We start from the raw sequence: 24,949 nt of genomic DNA, 5'->3' as shown, positions 1-24,949 counted from the left end.
TCGTTCAAGCGAATGCAGGATCGAGGCAGCTATCTATCTGTCTGCATGCTTAGTAATTACAGCTGCCTGAGTAGGTTTGATTTCCCAGGGATGGAGATGGAGGTAGGCGGTGTGTGTATGTGTGTGTATGTGTGTGTATGTGTGAGTGAGTGTGTGTGTTTGGTTGGGTGTAGGGGAGTGGCGTAGGTGCATTCGGGAATGTTTGGGGGGGTCATCAAGGAATTCAATAAACGGGGGTGCCCCTTCTCCCCCGTGACAAATAAGACTTTAAAACAGCGGCGCGGCCCCGGGCATGATTAGTTTTTATTGATCCGCGTCGGGCCGCGGCGGAAGGGGCCGAGCGAGACTGCAGCAATGAGCCAGAGCACAGAGGGAGAAGAGAGTAAACAGAGTAATGATCTCAATGAAGTTAGGAGCACACACAGTCCCCCATCTCCCCACTCCTCACACTCATGAACTGGCCAGGAGGCTCCAAACTAGTATTTAGATACATTTAGTTCACCATTAGCCTCCCTCCAGCACCTACACTTGCTATTGTGTGCTATTCTATATGGAACTTCCTACAGAAGGAGATATTTTGCAATAACAAGAGAAACAGTCTATAGCCATGAGGTGACTTTTAGCATTACACTCACCTTTTTATACAGCAAACATGTACTTTTACATCAACATGTACTGGCAGAGACTGTGCATGCACATGAGGTCATATCATAGCTATGAGGTGAGAATATGATCCTGTGGAAGTAGATATTGGAATGGGGGGTGATGACTGTAGCCACTGACAGAAACGATTGTCAGAGAGCTTGTTTTTCTAATGCTGTTGGATTTGGCGCAGAGTTCTTCATGGATGTGATCGGTCTGATATAAACAGCATGCACCATGTGACATCCCAGCCCCATCCACCCCCTCTCTTTTAAAAAAGGAGTAATTTCCAAGACTGCCTTTCAAATATTTGCTTTTCCGAGGGGTTCGGTCCGAGCTGTCAGCCAAGGGCCATGTTGTGTTGCCATAACCCTTGAGAGATCCTTGATCAGATGACAGCTGGTTTAGACTGGTGTTTGCTCATCTAATGGCTTTTCCATGCACAGCCAAATTGTGTCGTCGCCATCTTGTTGTGATGGCAAACAAAAACTGACGTCCTCCGTCAGGTCGTCAGAAGAAAGCCCTTTTGGTTGCACGTCTCATTTTCGCAAACATGTGTTTTGTTTTGTTGTGTGTGTGTTTTTTTTTTTTTGCACAGAAAATAGCCCCTGTTGTCAGGTGGGAAAAAAACCCCCACCGCTGCTCACTATTTCACCTCCATTTTAACGCACACAGAGTTTCTCCCATGGGCCCTGAAAGCTAATACCTGCTGCTAACGGCAGAGCTGTTAAAGGTCTCCGTCCTGAGAGGGGAGAAAATGGCGGTTATTTGTGAATGACATGCTCCATTTGACCCGAGATAGCACCGGTCCGCGGATGCGAGCGCTAGCTCCAGGCGCCACACTCAACGATGATATTTTACTGAAGGTCAAGTGGCCACTTTATGGCAAATGAATGAGAAACCTATTCATGGCGACAGACCTATGCATTAAGCAGAGGGTGCACTTGGCTTCAGGGGATAGCTTCTAAATGAAGGAATGTGCATTTTAAAGAAATGCATATGTGATGCATATGTAATGATGATCATATTCACCTGGACTAATCTTAAGAGCTACAGTCAAGCTGAGGCATTATGGGATATTTGTGTAAATATGTAGGGAGAAATTGAATAGCCTAGCAGATAGTGTAAGAGAAATAGAGAGAGATTTATCTAATGTATATTCCTCTCTCTCCTCCTCTCCTATTTTCTATCCCCCCTTCTTGCTCCTCCCTTTTCCCCTCATTTCTCATATCTATTGTTTTGTATGGGGGAGGTCCACCGCCTTATTGTGCTGTCTGTGCAGTATGCAGTGATCTGACATATCTTTGTACAGGACGTCTAATGCCAGTGGACACTGACACGCCTGCACCAGAGGGAGAGTGAGGCCAGCAGCTCATGCCAGAGGTCAAATGTCAGGGGTCAGAGGGTTGTGAGGGCATCTGATGTTCCTGCTCGATGACTGACACCAGGGAGCTCATTAAAGGTGATGTCTTCTGAGGGGAGCCCCTTTCGCCGTCTCTCGGTGTGATGGGACCTGTCGACCCCCAGATTTAATCCGAAGCACTGCTGTGGTCTATGGAGCACTGTGTGAAGTGGTTGAGGCTTTCAGACGCTGTGGGAGTAATGACATATAAAACAATTAAAGGTGTTGTATGTTATTTTATTGACCCGGTCTGCCACTGACAGGGAGACAAATTTGAATGTCAGCCACACTGGGCTCTGCAGTGGTGGGTTAATTGTCAAATGTTTGTAGGTTTGGTTCTCTAGAAAAAAGGAAGCTGCTGGGAAACCCTCTTCCTGACCCGGCCACTGCTACTTTTGTCTTATAGTACAGCAAAGATGAACAAATACAAACAAAGGGAGAGGTGGATGACAATCAATATTGTGTTGTTTTTGTGTGGGAATTGAATGATGAAAAGGAGCATGAAAAAATACACATAGTAGCATTAATAACCTTAATCAGGAAGATCAGGAAATGATTGTGAAAATATTTAATATTGGTGATATGTGGTATTATTAAGTACATGTGTCAAAGTTTATGTCTTGTCTGTTACAGACATCCCCTCTTGTTTTTTTGACGGCCATGTTTTACTTGGACTCCCTGTAATTGACTCAGATGGGCTAGTCCATAGCCGGCTGAGTGCTATTGGTGTAAGATCTGTTTCAGAGACCGGAGGCAAAGGCCTGCTCCAAATAGGAGTCATATTTCTCTTTATCAGAGAGAGAGAGAGAGAAAGACAGAAAGCTACATGCCCTCTGGGGTGGTATGTGTGAGTGTGAGTCAACGTGTGGATGTAGTTTGTGTGAATACACCACACAGCCAGATCGACGTGATGGACTGTAAGGGGTTTTCTGCAACACACTGAGGCGATGTTGGAGGTATACACAATATTCACACGAGGTATACACATTATTCACACACTCGTTCCCACACACATACGAATACACATGTGCTTTAACACAAGCAAGCTCACACAGATAAACAGGCTCTCATATACATAAACACACAGATTGATTTCTTCTCAACTACTTAGAAATATATATGCATATAAATTAAATTTATGTAAGTCGACAGCCATTAAGATATTCTGTTCTATACATATTTATGTATGATTGCTTTGGCAATGCAAATGCATTATTTGTTAGGCCAAAGCACTTTCAAATTTGAATTTGAATATGTTCATATGCACAAATGCTGTGTGTTTCTCTCTCTCTCTCTCACACACACACACACATGCAGAGAGAGAGAGAGAGAGGCTGCACTGGTCCACTGTTCATTCATGAAGGATTGAAACAATAAGATTGTTAACACAAAAGAATCTGCATATCGTTCCCCATGAGGAATTATTCATATCTTCATATGCAGTACCGTAGCTCATCTGAGCAGACACGCAGAGCCAAATTACATTGTGCATTTATGTCTGTGTGTGTGTGTGTGTATGTGTGTGTGTCTGTGTGTGCAGTTTTTTTAAAGCTCAGCACTCATACCTTTTGTTTGAGTGTGGTAGCTGATCTTCACATGTTGTAAATGTGCACACATTAGTGAGTACGTTCGTGTGTGTTTGTGTGTGTGTGTAGGCTGTATGTATTAGCGTGTGTGTGTGTGTGTGTGTAGGCCGTGTGAATAAGCATGTATGTATGAGCATGTGTATGTGTGTGTGTGTGTGTGTGTGTGAAGTGTTCCCATGCTCTCCTCGCTGTTTGCTGTTAGCGCTAGCCCCCTGCTTCTGAATGACCCGCTCGTGCTCGTTCTCCTGTCTGTTAATTAGGCCTGCTGTGAATGTGTGGAAGCTGGAGCTGAGGGGAGGGAGTGTGTGTGCGTGTGTGTGTCTTTGCGTGTGTGTGTGTGTGTGTGTGTGTGTGTGTGTGTGTGTGTGTGTGTGTGTGTGGAGGGGAGGAGGGGGATGTAGAGAGAGGATTTGCCCGTGGGTATATCACCAGACTCAAGAGGTGCTGAATTAACATTTTATGCCTGGGGTCTGAATAAGGAATGACGCTACCTTTGCCTTAAGATGAGTGTGCTAAAAATGAAACCGAGCGAGACATAATGAAGGAGATAAAAGTGAGGCGAGGAAGAAACAGAGGGAGGGAGGGGGGGGGCAGAAAGGAGGGAAAGAAAGAGTGAAGAAGAGATGGTGGATTAGAGAGAAAGACAGGGGGATGCAGGGGGAGGAAGAAAAAGGTGTAGAGTGCACACGAGAGAAGAAACAGTCATCACTGGGTATTTTTTTCATGTGTTTCAACGCGCTGTTAGATTTTCCAGATCCCCTTCCCTAAAGCTCTCCTCACACTAACATCAGACACAAGGCCTGTGAACACTTGGATTATTTCAAATCTTTAACCTCTCCTGTCTATGAAACACACGCACACACACACACACACACAAACCATCTCCCTTTCCTAGCACTGTGTTGTTATGTCTCAAATGTCTAAATGTGTCAGGTTCATGAATGCGTCTCCATCACCAGTCCAGTTCAATCCTGAGAGGGAGGGAGGGATGGAGAGTGGATTGGAGGAAGGAAGAGAGGGTTTATGCTTGCTTTCATTTCCTGTGCCCCTGAGTGCTCTGATCTGTTCATTTACTGTAGTTATGAGCTCCACTCATTCAATCACAACCATCTCCCTTGATGCATCCTTTTCACACGATACAGTGACATGAAGCAAACGGCTTTCACAAAATATGAATTTGTGGATTAGATGTGTCAATACTGCCAAATGAATAGCAAGCAAACACGATAGAATGCAACATGTAATCCTCACTCTCGTCCTGATTCAGTATGTCAGAAACATCCATTATAACCTTTTCTGGGATTGCTATATCACATGGCTTACTGGAAGAGCATCTTGTTTGCCCTTGAAAATTTAGCGCATGAAATAGGCTGTATCTAGTCTGACTTTCAATGTGTCCAAGGGCATCTCATGGATAATCACAAACAAACGTAGGGTTCTAATTTGTATGACACGCACTTCGCAATGCAATAACGACATGCAACAACAATGACGACAAATGCTAATTTACCAGTGATGAACTGGCCAAAACATTAAGCTAATTTGATACCTCTCAACACCACATTACACACAAGCACCAGTGGGTCAGTGTACAGACAAGAATGTTCTCAGTGCATTAATTCGTTTAAAGTTTCTATGAAACTTATAAAAATCACAGACGACACACTTCAACCTACTCAAGTCAACGGCCCTCATGTTTCATTAATATTGAATAACATGCTACAAATTACTAAACTGATTTCTGCTATGTTGCGCTGTCTGACGTGTCAATAAATTAGCAAGTATTGTCATCATCACCGCCTGTTCTCATTGCATGGTTTCCACCATAGGGTTTCCAAAGCACGGTAGCCATACGCCGTGCGTATTGTGGATTCAAATTAGTTCCCTTAAAGTCAGTGCGCATGGTCAAGATGGCCAACTTCCTTTCTGTGCAAACAGATTCAAATTCAATTATGTGCACATTTTATAGTTTGGTGTTAGGGTTTTCCTTACATACAACATACACATATATAAAACATAAACATTATTTTTCATAATCGGAATTGTCATCTATTAACTCATCATTAACTTTGACTGACAGTTCTTCTAACTTGAATGATTTTGGAGGTCAAGTGTATGTAAAAAAAACACCTTTAAGCTCTTGCGACCTCAAGCGAATTGCTATCTAGTTAACGTCTGAAGTCACTGTACCATGTGACGCTTATTGGTAAATGGATCCTGGCCGCTCTGGCATAGACTGATGAGGACTGGATGGGACTACCGATCTGTGGAGCTCTGTGTATGCAAACAAGCCGCTCAAAATGGCATGGAATTGCCTTTGATGAATGAATGTGGAGTCATGTGCGTGAGCAGCCATTGGTTTTATTGATCCGGACGGTAAGGGAGGTGAGGTGGCGGCTCCTCTCCTCCCGACATCACTTTATTTGCAGTTTCGGGCCTGACTGCTCGGATTAATGTCGGGGTGAAAAGCAGTTCCTCCCAATGATTTTTTCTCTCTCTCTTTTTGATGCGTGGGAATGAGGGAAGGTGCTGTGGTCTGACAGGCGTGACATGAGCGAGATGATAGGCCTCAGTTTGGCATGGTTAGGATTCGCGCCACTTGGAATGAAAGATCGGCGCCATCAGGAAAGTTATGCAGGCAGTCACGTTAGAAGTTGTTATGAACTGTGCGTTGCATTGTTGTTAACTAAGGTATTTCAAATATTAAAACAATTGATCTCTTGGGGGAAGACAATTTCACCCATCAAAAAGCATTATAAAGAGGCCATGTTTTTTACTGTAGCTATTTTGCTAACCAAGCAAAACCAGCTGAAATGCGTCCTCTTGCTGGCGCCCAAACTAATGCCAGTGCGTTCGGACTCCAGCGCCTGGCAGATTTGTGGGCGAAGGACAGCGCAGAGAAATGCGCTGGCGTGGAAAAAGGGACACCATGTCTCGGCTTGGGCGCTGATTCGCGGCTGGCGGCCACTGGAGCGTGGTGACATCGCTCTCGTTGCCTCTGTGCGTCCGACGAGGGACCCGCCACTGTCGATCGTCCTCAGATGAACAGCGCTGCGGCTCTAGAGCCCTCTGTCCATGTCGCGCTGTCTCGCTCTCTGCCCACTGTTAGCTTTGGCTGGACAGAGAGGAGGCCGTGCATCTGGGAGTTTAGAGTTGATGGTGGCTGTAACCTCTCACGCAGCAGATAAGCGCTGTCTTTGCTGTCAGAACATTAAGGGTTAACAACATGCAAGGACACTAATGGTTTGTGTGAGAAAATGACTATTCTTATGGCTTTTGCCCTGCTTTATATTAGGTGCACAAAAGTGCTATCTACTATGTGCTGCTACTTGATATGTACTACAGTGGGCTTTTATGCACAGGAGGGTTTTGTGGATTTGAGTTTGGTTGATGTTTTGGATTTATGATACAGTATGTGTTGCATTACATTACATATGGCTTGACCCAGCAACCTATTGCTTGCCCAATGACTCTATCTTATGATCCACCGCCGTGTGGAAATTCCTGCACACTTAAAACGTATGTGGTGTCTCTATCTGGACACAGAGATGTGTTAAAAAAACAACGCAAGTTGTGTTGTTTTCCACACATTTGTTTTAAGTTCATTCTTGTAATAAGATTTGGTCAAACTTGTAGTCAAGCGAGCTCTCTTTCTCACCCCTCTCTAGGTCTTAGTATCCGTGGCGCCCAGGAGGACGACCCTCCAGACCCGCAGCTCATGCGTCTGGACAACATGCTGCTGGCGGAGGGGGTCTCGGGCCCGGAGAAGGGAAGCGCCTCGGCCGCAGCTGCAGCTGCTGCCGCTGCCGTGGGTGGAGGAGTGGACAACTCAGTGGAGCACTCGGACTACCGCGCCAAGCTCACTCAGATCAGACAGATCTACCACACCGAACTGGAGAAGTACGAACAGGTGAGGAAGGCCTCTCACGAACACCAACTTTTTGTGACCATTTGAGCTTCTTACTGGGACACTGTATTGTGATGGCAGACATCTATACTGCTGTTTTACCTTCTTAGTGGCGTATCCTCCCCCTACTACCAACACACAACGGATAAGAATTTGATTTTGCTTTGCATTTTACTGGTTCAACTTTTGTTTTGACTCCAATTAATAGTGTAATTAAGTGTATTGTGATATGTCAAAAGGAATGCAAGGGGTGAAAAGCCAGAGAAACAAACTTGTTTGGTTTCTATTGGCATTGCACTCCAGCGTGGAGCAACATCTCATTGCTTTACGATAAACCGCTTTGCTTAGACTGATTGCCTCCTCCTCGAGGCTGGCCCCAGATTGTTAATTACCCAAATGTAAATACTTGGAATGAATTTCACTTAGCCACTTAATGAGTTCAAGTGATCCCCAAGTGAACAGATAGCCAAATGCCCCCTGCAGTTACTCTTAGGATAAAGGGTTTGCACAAAAAAAGCTGATCAAGTGTCATTGGCTTTAGTCCTTTTGTTACAGGCTTTTGGTAGGCTGAGCTATTTGTGCTGTTTACTAAATAGAAGTGGTCTGCGCATTTTGCTGACTTAACAAGCCAGAGAATCCACTTACTTACATGTCGACGAAACCCAGTTGACACACTACACTGCATCCATGTTTTATGCAATGCCATTAATTAATGAATGTGTATACTGTTTGCACACATATTGCATTACATTTTTAATGAATTGCATGGTTTATATATAGCATGGTATACATGTGCAACCGTATATGCCCCTATGCGTTTCCCTGATCTTGTTGCATGGTAAGATGAAAGCAGCACACAGGTTTATTCTAATGCTGCTGTGGTGTGTGGCGTTGTGGTTGTCTTTGCAGGCGTGTAATGAGTTCACCACCCACGTGATGAACCTGCTGCGGGAGCAGTCACGCACGCGGCCCATCTCCCCGAAAGAGATCGAGCGCATGGTGGGCATCATCCACCGCAAGTTCAGCTCCATCCAGATGCAGCTCAAACAGAGCACCTGTGAGGCCGTCATGATCCTGCGCTCACGCTTCCTCGATGCCAGGTGTGTGTGTGTGTGTGTGTGTGTGTGTGTGTGTGTGTCTGTGTCTGTATGTTTGTGTGTGTGAGAGTGCTCATGCATGTGCGTGTGTGTGTGTGCTTGCACGCACATGTGTGTGTGTGTGTGTGTCTCCACATGTGTGTGTCTGTGTGTGAATAATAGAATGATCTAACACAGAGAAACACCTGCAGAGCTGCCATATCTCTGTGCTTGCGAGTGCCGCTCTGTTTTATCAGTTTTTATGACAGAGTATTTTTATACGCGACTGTGTTATTGTGATGAGGTTCCGCTCGGCTGGGCCCGGGACGAATTCTTTGAGAGCGCAACTCTTTTGTCCGACTCCGAGGTAGTTTGGGGGCATTTGGGCTTTTCCAATTAGTGCCGGTTGGGTGGCGGGAGTGTGGGCCACGTTAGGCTGCGCCAAATTAGGCATGAAGCTATTTTGCGAATGCCTCGCTTGCACGGGCCGAAAGGTAAGCAGAGCGCAATAAAAGTGAGCAGCCCCGGCTCACAGCGAATGGCACAGAAAATCGCTGAAATCAGAACTGTTGATAATGAATAACAGCAATGGGATTCTGCTGGCCAATCTTCGAGCACATTCAGTCACTAATTACTGCCGTCTTACCAACAATTAGCACTGATGGTGGAGTCCAGTTGAGATGCACGTTTGCTTAGAAATGGGCATCCAAATGAATACAGGTGCAACTTTGGCAATGAAAGTGTTATGAACATGGCCATCTTGAAAGGAGGCTACTCTGTGCAGCATATATGCACTGCAAGAAAACAGCATGTGAGGGCAGACCAACTAGGAGCAATGAGACATCAGACTGAGATTTTAGTTGAGGAGATAAAAATCACCAACATAAATAAATAATCTTTGTACTGCTATGATGATTATATATCACATAAGCCTGCTAAGAAATAGAGAAGTGATGACACATTTTTGCCTAAAAGCAAGTTAGATGACAACTAAGGATCCATATAGGAATGTGTGAATGTACATTTACAATAAAAGGTCAAGTGTAAGGGAAAACAAAAGCAAGTTTAATGTCTCCCTTACCACCCTATAGTAACTCTTGTCAACCCGCTTGATAATGCCGATTAAGACGTGGCAATCTGTCATGTTATTAATCCAACATTTCATGTCATTAAAGCCATTTCCCAGTATTCTAACCTCCAGGTCTTTTTCATGCACTCAGGAGAAAAAGACGGAACTTCAGCAAGCAGGCCACAGAGATCCTGAACGAGTACTTCTACTCTCACCTGAGCAACCCGTACCCCAGCGAGGAGGCCAAAGAGGAGCTGGCCAAGAAGTGCCAAATCACCGTCTCTCAGGTGGGTGGACGCCACTCTCAGCCCTGGGGCCTGCAGACGTCAAAGGACAACCAAATAAAATCAACAGGATGGACACAGGGATAGCACACAGTACAGATCTTGAGAATGGGACTGGCTAGCTTAGAGGTGGACTTAGTTTTGAAATATCCACAAACACTGAGTCGCATCCATATGTCTTCAGACATATGCATCTAATTTGTGGCCTGAATGGAAAATATATTACATGTTTGTGGTGGTAATTTAGTTTTCCAGGGAGTGCAATTAAGGATAAATGTATCCATTTGCTGTACTGTGGGTTGCTAAGCAGTGCAGTTGTTGTATAAGTGAGTGGTGTCCATCCTGTTTGCTTTATTTTGATGCAGTGGGTGGTGGGAGTACAGTTTCGGGTGGGGGTTGGCGGGTCTTACCTGACTCATGACAGTTTTTGGCAAGAACGCTTCCCAGCTGCCGAGCGAAAAAAGATAAACATTTCCGGCTGGGGTTTCTCTTGCCAGGGAAATGACATCAGTTTTGCCGCTAGGCCTCTTTCTGGTGCTCCTCACCTCCCTCCCTCCCCAGCACACACACACACACACACACACACAAACACACACACACACACACACACACACACACACACACACACACACACACACACACACACAGACACCACCTTCATCCCTCTCTCTTCCTCCCCCTCCCACCTGCCCTCCATCCACCCCACCCCTCCACCCCCTGCATGCGTCATCCTCGTCTGTCGAGTGTGGTTAGCTGGGGCTCACTGTGACACTGTGACAGTGCTGAAATCCACTCTAACTGGAGCGTGACGTTCTGGATGGAGCATTCGTTAGACGGCCCTTCGTCTCTTTCTCTCTCCCTTTCTCTCTCTCTCTCTCTATCTCGTCCCGAAACTCGGAGAAGCTCAGACCGTGCAGGGGAACATGTGGGATTGAACCTGTTTTATCGCTGGTCTTTTTTGTTTGTTTGTTTGTTTGTTTGTTTGTTTACCTCACATATCCCAACCCCAACACCCATCGCCAAATAAATACTTTACTTGATTAATTTAAAGTCTCCCTCAATCCTTTAGTAAGGAATGACTTAATCCAATTGCCCACTAATTGTAAGTATTTTGGCAATAAATTCACTGAATTGGCTTGTAGTCAAATACATTTATAATGTAGAAATGACATTTGAAAGTCTAAAGTAATGGATATGGCAGACCACTCCACGCCATGCATTAGGCTGCGGTTATTGGCACTCTTCACCCCTTCACTTCCTACCGTGAGAGTACAGAAAGGCTTCGCAAAATGGCAAACGTTAGCATTTTTTTCAGCTTCACTCGCTAGCCCGGACTTCCTGCATTTGGCACATTTTGGCACGAAAAAATCTGTTAAAGGGCCTAAAGTGATCTGAAACATAGTCACGTCAACACTTAACTCGATACCCTCTAACGGAGAGTTAAGCGCTAGGGGAAAAAAAACCCACACAGTTCATCCTGCTTGTTTAAATCCGTCTTGACAGTGCGACACGGTACCTGCAAAACTGACACAAAGCTCTAGTGAACGCTGCCACCATGAACGTAGTGAACAGGCTGACCAGGGGTTTTTATTTATTCGTTTGTTTTTTGTTTATTTGATTTGGCTGCTGTCTCTCGTGTGCTTTTTTCTTTTTTTTTTTTTTTTTGGGGGGCAGGGAGGGGCTTGTGGGAGTAAGTTGTGCAGGCCTGTTGTGCAGAGAGTCGTATTCTGTAAAAAAGCCCCCTTCTTTTCTGCCCTCAGGGCGTGGGGAGCACCATCACAGTGTCACAGGTATGTTGAGCTACTCTCGTCCTTGTTCTCCTCTTGTCTGTTTACAACTCCCCCATCCCCATTCCCCCCTCCCACCCCAGACGTCTTGCTGTCATGTGAGCGTGTGGTCATACACGCAGACCTCAGCTGCCGTGTGTATGTGTATATGTGTGTGTGTGTGTGTGTTTTTAGAATAGACGCTTACATACACTGAAGCATGACATCGCATAAGTGGTTATAGTGATTTAATAAAGTAATTATGAACTAATGACTTGTTACCAGTATGCACAGTGTACTGTAGATTGATATGAAGGTTGCTGCATAATCTTTACAGGGTCATCATCTTATAAGTACTTGCAGTTCAGCGTTGCATGTTTTTACGATGTTGTAGCTCAGAACAGGTGCCGTGTCGCACATAAAACAATATCCATGGCAACAGCCGCATAGGATATTTCAAATGAACATTTACATGGCCTATACATGCAGCCATTGTTACGCTATATCACAGAAGCATCACCCTTCAGGCATCCCAGGGAGCCGTTGTTGTGTAGAGTTGTATAATTCACTGACCTGTCTGTGTAGGAACAGAGCCTTCAGTGTATATGAGTTCACGGAACAGCTCCAGTGAGACTATTGAGGCCCCCTCAGTCTCTCAGCCACATTGATGATATAGGCCCGCTGAGGACAGCTTTACTGTTTCCCTGTAATGCTTTGGTTGGCCTTGTGGTCCTTGCCGGAGTCTGGAGTTATATTTTTCTTACATGCTGGGGCAGTGGACAGAATCAGACCTCTGACTGTCTGGGTTCTGGACAATAAATTACAGTCACTTTAGAGGTGTAGTATGAAAAAAAGTGTATCTGTAGCAGAAAAAAGAGAAAACATTTTCATTTCCTTTTCTTAAATTCTGTCAGGAAAAACATTTGCGCGTTTTATTCAGGCTGAAAAAAATGACTTGGTCGTAATCCAGTTTTGTGTCAGACAGATCTTTAAAAAAAAAAAAAAAAAAACCTGGACGGCTTTGAATGCGTTCCAGCTCATGGACCATGGACCCCCACGCCTCATGTACCCCCATCCCTGAGCGCACGCCATTCTGCTGCACTGATGTTATTCCCCCCTCAGATCGAGGCATCCTGCATCATGTTTATGTTTTGCATATTTTTTTTGTGTGTAAATGAAAACCTGTTACGGAAGCGACGCTTGATGTATTGATTTCCTGTCTGGAGTGCAACCCGATGCTAGTACCTCTACTGTGAGGTATATGCATGGCGTTGTGCTGTCTGTATGCTTCCATTTACAAATATACCCACCGCTTTGTTGATCGTCTAGAGGTCCAAGCTGGAACTCCAGACCCATCAATCATCTCAATGAGAGCTGTGCTCTGACCTCTTTCTCCCACCCACCCCCCACTGTCTCTCCCTCTTTCCCCCACCCCCACCCTCCAACTCTCCAAATCCACCCACCTACCTGCCTGCTGCCCCCCCCCCTCCTCCCTCCTCCTCCTCCCTCCTCCCCCTCTCTCCTCCCCTCTCTCCACTCGCTCCCCTTCCGCAGGTGTCCAACTGGTTTGGAAACAAGCGGATCCGCTACAAGAAGAACATCGGGAAGTTCCAGGAAGAGGCCAACCTCTACGCTGCCAAGACCGCCGTGAATGCCGCCCATGCTGTAGCCGCCGCCGTGCAGAATAGCCAGGCCGACTCTCCCACCACACCCAACTCCGGTAAGACCCTGGAAATGACCACAGTAAACCACTTCATATCCTCCAGAATACCATACCGATGAGATATCCACAAATGAGTAAAAGTAGCAGATGGAGTTTACATGTACCTTCCTAGATCTCAAGGACGAGGAATGTCCTTCCGTTGGGTTTGTTTTTTTTAATAGAAGCAGAAGGAGCTCTAAAAGCTTTAGAGTTCTTTGAGTTTGCGCATGTAAAGAGAAGCAGAGAGAGATTTTTGAAGTGCTCCGTTTTCTCCCACCCAGGGTTCCAGATGAAAGATGAGGAGTTTCAGATGGATGCCACAGAGAGCAAAAACTCACTTTTACCCAACATGTTCACTGGTACCTACCACATATCTTATTTTAAAAAACAAACAAACAAAAATAAAATCCCATTTTGACATTAACATTTATTCATGAGTCATGATCCGTGTGCCAGGCTAGAGCTGTGTTGGCAAGTCCCATGTTTACGTGATGTCAGGAGATTACTCAGCCTGTGTCACCACGCTCTCATCTCAGTTCCCTTTCTCACTTTTCACTTTTTCAGATTAACATTTAACTACGTGCATGGTTTTTTAATAGCCAACATCGGTCTGAATATGCTTCACTAAAACGACTTTCAATTAGTCTAAATATACAATGAAGGAAGAAATATAACCACTGAATACATGCATTTTGACACATACATTTTTTAAAAGTTTGGACTCTTTCTGCATGTGTTTATTGAGTAAGCATGTAAGAAATCAATGCAGTATAATCATGTGCATGAGTTATATGTTTCTCTTGCATGTGCTCTGATGCACGCTGCTCTGTGACTGTTTCTCAGCTGCCTCTGTCTCTCTCTTTCTCTTTCTCTCTCGCTCTCTCTTTTCTCTCTCTCTCTCTCTCTCTCTCTCTCTCTCTCTCTCTCTCTCTCTCTCTCTCTCTCTGCTCCGCTCTCCAGGTTCCTCTGGCTCCTTTAGCCTCCCAAACTCGGGGGACATGTTCATGAGCATGCAGGGGCTCAATGGGGCCTCCTACGCGGGGGCTCAGGTGGGAGCTGGTGTGCAGTCGCAGGTAGGAGACATGCGGAGGGGCAAAGAGGCAGAAGAAGTGTGGGGGCAAGAGGGCAAAAGAAGCTTACATGGCTTTAGGACATGTGCTTGTTTGAGTCTCAAGACATTACAAAAGGAAGGGCAAATGAGAGATGTAGTTTATGATACAAAATATGCAGCTTAGGATGTCTGCATTATTGTGTCCAGAAAAGCTGCTTTTGTCTCTGAGGTCTTGTTTCCATTTTGAGATTAAATGAAAAATGTTGTCATTGTTTGTGTGAGTGTGAAATGCATTATATATATATTGGGTTTAATGCTTGTGCTTGAGTTACTGTGCATACCTACAGCACAGTAACCTGAACAGAGAGGACTAGACCAATCTCTTTATATAGCCTTTTGTGTTTTTGACTGGTCTGCTCTGATCTCATGAGATCAGTGACATGGTCAGCAATTTGGCTTGCCTTGTTTGGCTTGATCACATTTATACCTGACACTTGGCTTTTCCTACTTGTATTTTCAACACATTTTCATCAATCCGAGAACCATTCACAGACCAGATTTCCCAGTCTTGGACATTGATCTGAACACTACTAACACACTGTCAAGGCTGTGTGTCAACCTGATGAATCACACTGTATATTTATACTCATGTTGAGCAGTAAATGAATTGTCATAACAGTGGAGACCACATATGGAATAGTTTAAATCAGGCTCCAAGACAAACAGCGTTTATGGCAGTTCATCATTCCTGTCATGAACCAGCGTAAGCTGTCAGCTGGTTGACAGGTGATGTGTGTAGTGTGTAGGATTGACATAAGTGTTTGTGTGTGTGTGTGTTTGTGTGTGTGAACCACACGAGTGGTTAGTCATATCTGGAGCTTTTGTATCAGGGGATACAATTATATTGTATTACAATTATGTTTTCAATTAAAATGATGGAATTCTAGTCTATGCTTTTATTATGTTGTTTTGTATCATTGTGTTTTGTATTGGGTAACTCCAATTAATTATCTCAATGACTGCACATGTTAATTCTTAGAAGAGCCTGTGAAGAACCTTTACAGCAACCAGTATGAAGCTGAACCTGCTGCATAATCTATAGCAGTTTGTGATAGGAGCTAGCCATTTCATGTATAATTTTCTCTTTGACTCACCTTCTCTCTCTCTCTCTCTCTCTCTCTCTCTCTTCCTTTCTCTCTCTCCCTTCTCTCTCTCTCTCTCTCTCTCTCTCCCTTCTCTCTCTCTCTCTCTCTCTCTCTCTCTCTCTCCCTTCTCTCTCTCTCATTCTCTTCATCTGGCTTCAGGGGGATACCATACGTCATGCTATCAGCCAGGCGGTCGGATACAATGACGGCCTGCGAGGTCATCTCTACAGTCCGCACGGTCTAAATGTAAGAGCTCAGTCCAGCGTTGACACAGATATCTCCCCATAGAACGTCCTTGCTGCCAAAACAGAAGGATGTGACCCTATCCTTTATCCTTTTTCTGTTTTATTCATCTATTTATTTTTAAAGTAGAGCTTTGTTTCATTTCCTGAAAAGTGAAAATAGGCTGTTCTGGAGTTTTCTTTGAGTGGAAGTGCTCGTTAAATGGAGGCTTATGGAAATGAGTGGTTTTACTCCAAGAAAACCAATTGTGCTTTTGTCAGAGCAGAATTATTTATTGTTATATTGAAAGGGAAATACAGGACTTGATGGCTGCCCAGCATTTCTGGTGCCATGGCAGGGGCAGTTATGAGCAAGGCGCAGGCACCCACTGTGTGTCTGTTTAAAAAAGGGGCAGGGAGCTTAGGACCATTTCGAAGCAGTCTTTTTGGAGGTGTGACACTGTGCAAGAGTGTGTGTGTGTGTACATGTGTGTGTGTGTGTGTGTGTTTGTCGGAGAGAGAGAGAGAGAGGGTAATCTCTCCATGCCAGGCCTCCCTCCGCCATTCAGCCAGCCGCCAGTTTGATCAAACCGCTTTTGCAGTGGAGCAAAAATCCGACAGGAGAGATTAAGGCCGGCAGACGTGACGGCAGCCTCTGAAAAGGCAAAGATAAATGTATGGTTTCATATTAATACGGCTGCGCTCGCACACTCACACACACACACACACACACACACACACACACACACATACACAGTGACAAACACAGACACACACACACACACACTTTCGCTCTTACACACACACACACACACAAAACTCACACATTCCATTTAAACAAGAAGAGAAAAAAAGCAAACACATTTCATTTTCCATTGCTGAGATGCAGGCCTGTAATAGCCCCGCAAACCGGGATGTCGCTCTCTCTCTCTCTCTCTCTCTCTCTCTCTCTCTCTCTCTCTCTCTCTCTCTCTCCTCTGTGCAGCATGGTATCTCTGTTTTCATTGAGGCGCTTTGAGACGCCTCTGCAAGAGAATTTGCAGTCAATTTCCTTATCAGCATAATGAAATATGAAACTGGAATAGCCTGCAGCCTTGTACAGATGTGAACAGCGGCATTCCTGATGAGGACCGATAAGTCAGCCACCCCCCCATCCTTTATAACACAGCCGATCTGGAGGCCCCCCGTGCCAGAGATTAATTTATTTGAGGGGGGCAATATCGAGCAGGGGAGAGGATCCCTGACAGTCCACTCCCTTAATGCCGGCGGAGTGAAATATTATGATTCGCTGTCTGCACTCCAGCAGAAGAAGTGATGGTGATTGCTTTTTGAGGATCTTTATAGATTCATACGCGTATTTGTTCTTTCTCTCTCTTTCTCTTTCTCTCTCTCTCTCTCTCTTCCTCACTCTATCTCTTATGCACACCAGCGTTTCTAAACAGAGGGAATTAGTGTATGGTTCGTGACTAAGCGCTGAAGGTCTCTCCATCTGTTGTTCCTCATGACAGTTAAGAGGCGGTGTTCAAAACTTGATAATTAGATGAGTGCTAGGCAGAGGTCTTAAAACAAACATTCATGTTTCTCCCTCCCCTGCGTCGCTGACAGTCCAATCACCTGCACTCTCTTGTTTGATTGATATCCTTAAGGCCCAATCTCTTGCTTTCAGTTTCAAAGTGGTTAAAAGCTAACGCTAGCAGAGAAACATCAAAGGGAAATCTCTGTCTACCAAGGCTGTTTAATAAGGCTGGCTTATGAAAGCCATTAGATATGCATGTCTATGCGTAGACAGAATATTTCACATACTTCAGCTTGAACGTTATTCATTATGTAATAAAACCACTTGATATTCCACTCCTTTCAAAATAGCAATTCATTACAATTTATCACTTTTTTATTTATTTTTTATTTTTCATTTCCCAAACCATGTTGTACCAACCTACGCAAAAACAGAACTCTTAAATATTAGCGTGTTGGATGGATGATGTCACCACGTGACAGTTGGAGAAACTGGAAAGTGTTGTTGGCCGTCGCTTGCGGACGTGACAGCGTGCTGAGTAATGCGGTGTGAGAGCCGGAGCGTCCGCGGCGAGAGAATCGGATCAGTCAGCTGTTTTCACAGGCGATGAAAAAGAACAGGCAGAGCGACAAAGCGACGGGCAGACAGAGGCATAAACAGGAGCCGGCGGAGGCGTCCGCACAGCAAGGTGTCATTCTGGCTTTGGTGGAGTGGAGGAGGAGGAGGAGGAGGAGGAGGAGGGGGGGTGCACCCTGAGGGAGAGCAGAGGCTATGTGGCATCCTTGGGCCGCCTCAAAGTGCAGCGCCACGCACTTTCCATCTCGCTCTCGCACTCTGGCCCCCCACACACACACAAGCACAAGCACAATTCTACACACTCACTCACATACACATGCACACATACACACAGTATATACACAGTCTTTGTTTCAGTCACACACATCTGCATACACACAGATACACACACACACACACACACACACACAGAGTGTTCTTAATGCTTTCAGTTCTTATTTAGGTCATGGCATAGATGCACACCAAACCCACTTCAGTAGCATACCCTCAGTGAGAAGGAAGAGATAGGCCTTAAAAATGATCATCAAAGTACATGACAGCAGACTTAGCCATACACACACATGTAACCGAGGACAAGATAAACCTCCATCTCAAAGCCTTGAAGCAAAGCTACTGTGGCAATCATGGCGGCTCATGTCCTTGGGAGAAGGGCTGGTTTCCATCGCCTTCGCCACGATCATGGGCTTGAACCCTGTGGAGGTATGAGCCAGACATGTTAGTCATCAGTGCTCCGCATCACACAAAGCAAACGCGGACATGCAATCTCAGACCAGCGCTCTAAAAAGCCTCCCCCTAATTGATATGTGTACGTACTAGTCACATTTTCAAAGATTGTGAATGCGGTAAAATGTAGCACTTAAATGCAACTCCTTCCTTTCCTATGGGAAATACGTCCTATAAATATATTCTGATGATTTTACACTTTATATACCCCTCCATGTGTTTACATTGGGTCAGCTGATGGGTCAGAGGGTTGTGTGGGAAATACGTCATATATATATATTCCAAAATGACTTCATGTATCCCATCCATGTGTTTACACTGGGTCAGAGGAGTGTTTGTGCTGCCCTTCTGATAACAGGGTAGGGGGTTAGAGAAGAGGGGAGGGGTTGAAAAAGCCCTCACCCGTCAGAGGCGCTTAGCGTTCCCCCCACACCCTCACAGCTCCCTCGCCGGTCGTCCTGCATGAAGATACGCTGCGACAAGCCACAGCAGAGATGCCAGCACGCGTTGCCTCTCGCCTCTCATAAACAGCGTGCTGGAGCAAACACACGAGTGAGAGACTCGCCCTGCTGATGTCAGGTCCCCGACCGTACGGGGGCATTCTTCGCCCTCAGCACTTCAGCCGGATGCCACACAGTCCACGCAGTCAGAATGTGCTGCTGCTGTCTTTCACTAAAGGCCTGACGTGTTCTAAGATGTTCTGGCAGGATCAAAGGCTGATGTAATTAGTGCCTGTGTGTGCAGTATGGAGCTGTATGTGGAACCCCACTGTGCGCGTGTGATGTTTTGTTATGGTGCATATGTGGTGACCATGTGTGATGTATGCTTCCCATGGGAGAGATCGTAGCTTTTATCTTTGCATGGATTGCAGCTTTGTCTGTACTTCATGTTATTTTGTTTTTAGTGAGAACATTGTTATTACCGGTACTGCTTATTTTTACTTATTACTGTATTTGACTTTGTTTTAGTTGGTAAAATTACTATTCTCTTCTTTTGACTTTTTTTTTAAATGATAAAAGTGGACAAGTTTAATCCCTCCCCCTCTCTCTCTCTTTTTGTCCAGGGTAATGGAGGATGGCACGATGCCCCGACCCCTTCCTCCGTGACCTCGCCCACAGAGGGGGCGGGCAGCGTCCACTCGGATACCTCAAACTGACCTCCCACTCCACAGCGCCCCCGTTCCCGCTCCAACCCACCCCTGGCCTCCTCTTCCTCCTCCTCCTCCTCCTCCTCCTCCTCACACCAGTCGGCTGCCAGCTCCCTGGGGCCGCCGGCCTGGCCAGCGCTGCTGGTGTCCTGATTGGCTGCGTTCCTAGACACTACTACCTGCTCTCACATGGACGCTGGCGGCCATTTTGGACCCCTGTTGTGACTGTTCTTGGCAGAGGCTCCCCTGTTTTATGTCCCAGCGGATATGATCCATAACGTTGCTGAGACACTTTCAGTTTACTTATACAATGTGTGTCCTACATGATTCCCGGCTTTTGGGAAAGAGACTGTACTCAGTAGGGAAAAGGACTTTGCAGAGGATTTTAATGTAGACTAAAAGTAGACATAACCATTTTTTTTCTTTTCTTTGGGCCACAGATCCACCAGTTAGGCTAATATTAGCATTGCAACCCAACATTGTTTTTACTCCCCATGCCCCGACACCCAACACTAAAGACCAAGATGAGCCCCAGACTGGAGAAATGTACAATATGAATGAGCTGTCACCACCCTTGGCATCACCTGAACTCCAATGTTGAGCGCAGAAGTAACCCACAGAGTCTGAGCCTCTGCGCCTCTGGTTCAAGAACATGCGGATGCTTCTGGAATCACCTGCTGATTGCCAACAGAGGTTTTTTTTATTTTTATTTTATTATTCTGTCATTGCTATTGTCTTGTAGTGTCTCACATTCCATTTGACTCTCAATGTCAGTCTTGAGGTCTGGCGATTCCAACGAGGTTGCGTGTCAAGTTAGAGCCCATGTTTTTCACTCAGAAGGAGGCTGGAGAAAGAAGAATAAAGTGGTGTCAACACATTTCACTGCTGTGAAGCCCATCAACAGCCTCGCCAGCTCCATACCTCCCCTACCTGTGTACATACTATCACCAGTGAGCCAACAAGGACGACTACACTATCCATTTCGCTTGATAGACCAGCACTATACACCAGATCTGAAATTCATACCGCCTGGGCAACTTCTACCCTTCTACAACTTCTCGAATAGCTTATATACTCCAATCAGATTCTGCTGGGTAATAGGCTGTCCAGCTCATTCATTTAGCAAATGTTAGACGTTTTATGAAGTTTGTCTTGTTATTCATATGGGAATAATTAATATCCTTAGTTGCTTAACTGTTATAAACCACAGAATGGGTGTCCTCATTTATTTTAGAGAGATAACAAGTTCGCCTAAACTTCATTTGAAGCTACTTCATGCCTCGACTGTTGAGAGAAAGAAAGTCTAGCTACCTCTAGCAGTATGTGTAGGACATGATCAGGCAGTGTGGCATGCTCTTGAACCAGCACTCACACAAGAGAGCAATTCCCAGAACAGGTCTTAGCTTTATGAGAGTATATACAGAACACATTCCAAAAGTGTGTTTTGCGCAAAGTACACAATAAACTCCCTGAACTCTGTTGTCAGCAAATTTCTGACAGTAATGTTTATGTTTGTACCAGAAATATGTTTGGAAATGGCAACCTCATTTAGTTCATTTAGATATCTGACATTCTAAATCTTAGAGTGATCACGTACTACCTCTCAGTGTAATCACGTGCATTATTTTTTTTCTCTGCTTTTTTTTTAATGTATTGTAATTACTTCAGGGTTTATTCATGTAATGTTGTGTATGTCTTAATCCTGTTAATTAATGCCAGATGCATTGTGGGAGTTTTTTGTCTTCAAGGCAGACACTCTATGTGTGAAAAGGCAACAGTAGCAGGGAGATGACACCAGGCATGCTTGCTCTTACACTAACGAAGAACAGTGAAACTGTTGTAAATAAATACTGAAGAACATTTTGAATGTTGCTCATTTTGCTACTTATTCTCCCCAACATAATTGATGAAAGCAGAAAACAAATTACATTGACTTTCAGTAAACAAATGTGTATACCAGGCTCTGTTTGACAGGGTAGACTTACTTTACACTCCTCAAGCTCTTTTTTCGTATCTCCTTTTCTTTTCTTTGTATTGTATACCATTTGGAAATGGATGAACTTACGAGAAAAAAAATGACAAGATGAAAAGATAATTCTAATGGCAGATGACAATTGTTTTGTGTTGATTTCTAATCATGCTACGGTACGTAGAGGACTCGACAGTAACTCCTCTCTGTGTAGCTCTTGTGTAGTTTTAAAAAAGCAAATAAACTTACTTTACTGTTGTCTCTTTTGTAGCAAACTGAGTCACTTGCCTGCTGAGTCACCAACAACAGTTACCACAGAAACAATGACGACTCTGCCTTTCATTACACTAAAAAGAAAATATTTCAATAAATCATATTTCACTTCATTAGTGCTCACACTTTACAGTATGATGATTCATATGAGGGCTTTCAGAAAAACAAGGCTACAATTATTTGTAGTCAAACGTTTATGTTGCTGTAATACTTTCTGGAACAGCATGGTATTTTGTACTGAGGCCTGAAATTAACTGACAATAAGAAGATTTAATAGCTTTACATACTTAATCTATCACACATTTGCTGCTAACTTTTAAATTCGAATTTCAAAATGCTTCAGGCTTGTACTTTATCTAGACTCCTGGATCTTGACAGTTTTGTATCATACAATATCCAGATCTTGTGCGAACACACACATGCACAAGCTGAAATGACATTTGCACACATGAAGATGGATCTTAACAAGGACTCCTTGACACAGTCATAAAAATGTTACCAGCCTAGTTCCCCTCTCTCTTGCTCACTCACACACACATGCGTGCGTACACACACACACAGTCATACCCATGGCTTATTGAGCATGATGGGATTGTGGGGGAGAGATGCTGTCCTCTGGCCAGAACTGCAGAAAAGCACTAATGATCAGGGTGAGATGGAGAGACTGAGCGGTGTGCTGTGGTCCGCTCCGCTCCACGCACCGCGCCGCGCCGCACTGTGCTGCTCATTGCCCCGGGCTACAACCTGTCTCAGCCAATACTCTTCCCCCTACCCCTGCCCACTGCTAATGACCATACTGGTGGTCTCGTCTCCGTCTCAGAGCCCTAGGAGGACACAGTGCAGATAGTCGACCAGTAACGCCCCTGCATGCAGCAGCGGGGAATGTGTGTGTGTGTGTGTGTGCGCGTGTTTGGGGTGGGGGTGGGATTATTTGGGTTTGGGGTCCAGGGGGTTGAAGAGACTCGGGCCCCCAGATTAAAGCAGTTGCCTTCTCACCCATCACACGGAATCACGCTCAAGTCTTAATGTATTCTCCGCCTGTTTTTTGTGTCTCACTCTCTCTTGGACCGCTGCCTGATTGGGGGGTGGGGGGTGGAATACAGAGATCCAGACTTGTTTTTGTGTTTTTGTGCTGCAGCGGTCTCACCTTGTTTTAGGTACTGATGTAAACTACTGCTAGTTTACATCAGAGCTCCAATCACTTTCTAAATGCTTGAATCTACTCCAGTGATGTTTTAAGGGAGTTGCGTAAGATTTAAACTGGGTTGGTCGTAAATTATTAATCACCAGTTTACTCTTTGACATTGAACATATCCTCATAAATGTGACATTGAGTTTCAAATAACTGCAATACGCAACCACATCAAAAAGAAATTTAAGGTTGGTTTACAACGGATAGAAAATGAATGCCCATCCTGTTTATTAAGTATGCTATGCAAATGGCAGATTTCATAATTACAAATGATATCCCTCATGACAGCGAAGTGTTATTGGCCTCTCCACACATGCCTGGAATTAAGGCCGAATTCATTTTGATGTTGAGTTTCTGTCAGGAGCACACACACACACACACACACACACACACACACAGAGAGAGAGAGAGAGAGAGAGAGAGAGAGAGAGAGAGAGAGAGACAGAGCGCGTTTGGCTTTGATCAAGCTGTTCGCCACCTCGGGCAAGGACCTGTCTGGAGTCCCCTGCTTTTGTTTTCCTGTGATGGCCACTAATGACCTCTCTCTCTCAGACAACACAGCAGCAGCCAGGAGACACTCACTGATGTGGTGCTGGTGGTTGTAGTGCTACTGACAATTGAGTACATTTTGGTTTTGCCCCAGATTAGTGCACTGCATGAGAAGGAGAAGAAACAGCAGGAGGTAGAGGAGGAGAGAGCAGGAGGTGGAGGAGGAGAGAGATGGAGGAAGGGGCATGCTTGAGAAAGACTCATGTATGTGGTAGCTGGGTGGGGATCCGTGAATTTGTATTGTTTAATCAAACACAACATGGTAAGGCTTGGCATGCAGCCAGACGCCTGGGTTTTGTCCAGTGTGTGTCTGTGCGTGTGTGTGTGTGTGTGTGTGTGTGTGTGTGTGTGTGTGTGTGTGTGTGTGTGTGTGTGTGTGTGTGTGTGTGTGTGTGTGTTGTGTGTGTGTGTGTCTGTGCGTGTGTGTGTGTTTTTGGGTGTGTGTGTGTGTGTGTGTGTGTGTGTGGGGGATTTTGGGGGGCGTGCATGCCCGCTGAGCCCGCAGTCATTTAGCATACATTATTTTTCTAACACCGCTGACATTTCAAGGGAATTATAAAAATCCCTGCGCCGAGGTCTGCTCTATGTATGCTGTCGTTGCAACCATTACCAGAAATGTAAATTACAGACTACAGGAGGCCATGTGGACGTTATGGAAACCAGCACTTTTAGCCACCTAAGCACGTCAAAAGGACATATTAAATGTTGCCCTCCATAGTGCTACTAAGACGGCTTTTGACTCAGGAAGTTTTTTAAATTCAGAGGCAATAGTAAGTCACAGTAAGCACCAACTGAGCTTTTTAAATGTTTAACCTGTCATGGCTGACATTGTATTTGGGTGAAATGCATGTGAAATAAATGTGAATGAATATTTCCGTGTGACGATAGGAAACTTGAGTAGTGCTTGGGTGAGCACGGGGCCCTGATCTGTGTGAAGAATAATCATTTCCCGTGATGAGGTGACAAACTGCGTTCTCCCGCTGCAGCTTTCACGTTTCATATTTCATGTTTCGGGCGGCAGCAACAACCGCCATTTGTTTCTACCATCTGTGAGCAATTACTTAGTGTTTGATTTCACTTGTCAACTGTTGTGCATTTTTTTCACTCTTCTGTGCATCTCTCCCTCCCTCCCTCTTTCCCTCTCTCCCTCTCT

General features: G+C 45.0%; 1 protein-coding gene across 3 annotated transcripts in view; it reads left to right on the top strand.

The window, feature by feature from the left end:
• Positions 1-22,041, top strand: part of pbx3a (pre-B-cell leukemia homeobox 3a) — a 46,974-nt gene extending 24,933 nt beyond the window's left edge. For 2 of the 3 annotated variants that reach the window (XM_048259651.1, XM_048259650.1), the window contains 9 exons: positions 7,299-7,540; positions 8,447-8,637; positions 9,834-9,969; positions 11,727-11,756; positions 13,287-13,452; positions 13,716-13,793; positions 14,395-14,507; positions 15,790-15,876; positions 19,730-22,041. In XM_048259651.1, coding sequence (XP_048115608.1) covers positions 7,299-7,540; positions 8,447-8,637; positions 9,834-9,969; positions 11,727-11,756; positions 13,287-13,452; positions 13,716-13,793; positions 14,395-14,507; positions 15,790-15,876; positions 19,730-19,822 — 1,136 coding nt within the window. In that variant the 3' untranslated portion in view covers positions 19,823-22,041. The remainder of the gene's footprint in view (positions 1-7,298; positions 7,541-8,446; positions 8,638-9,833; positions 9,970-11,726; positions 11,757-13,286; positions 13,453-13,715; positions 13,794-14,394; positions 14,508-15,789; positions 15,877-19,729) is intronic. The other variant, XM_048259652.1, reaches the window with a different exon arrangement.
• The last annotated feature ends 2,908 nt before the right edge of the window (positions 22,042-24,949 follow it).

This window comes from Alosa alosa, chromosome 12 (assembly GCF_017589495.1).
Source record: "Alosa alosa isolate M-15738 ecotype Scorff River chromosome 12, AALO_Geno_1.1, whole genome shotgun sequence".
In the NCBI taxonomy this organism is placed as follows: Eukaryota; Metazoa; Chordata; class Actinopteri; order Clupeiformes; family Clupeidae; genus Alosa; species Alosa alosa.
This window is presented reverse-complemented; position numbering and strand designations above follow the sequence as displayed.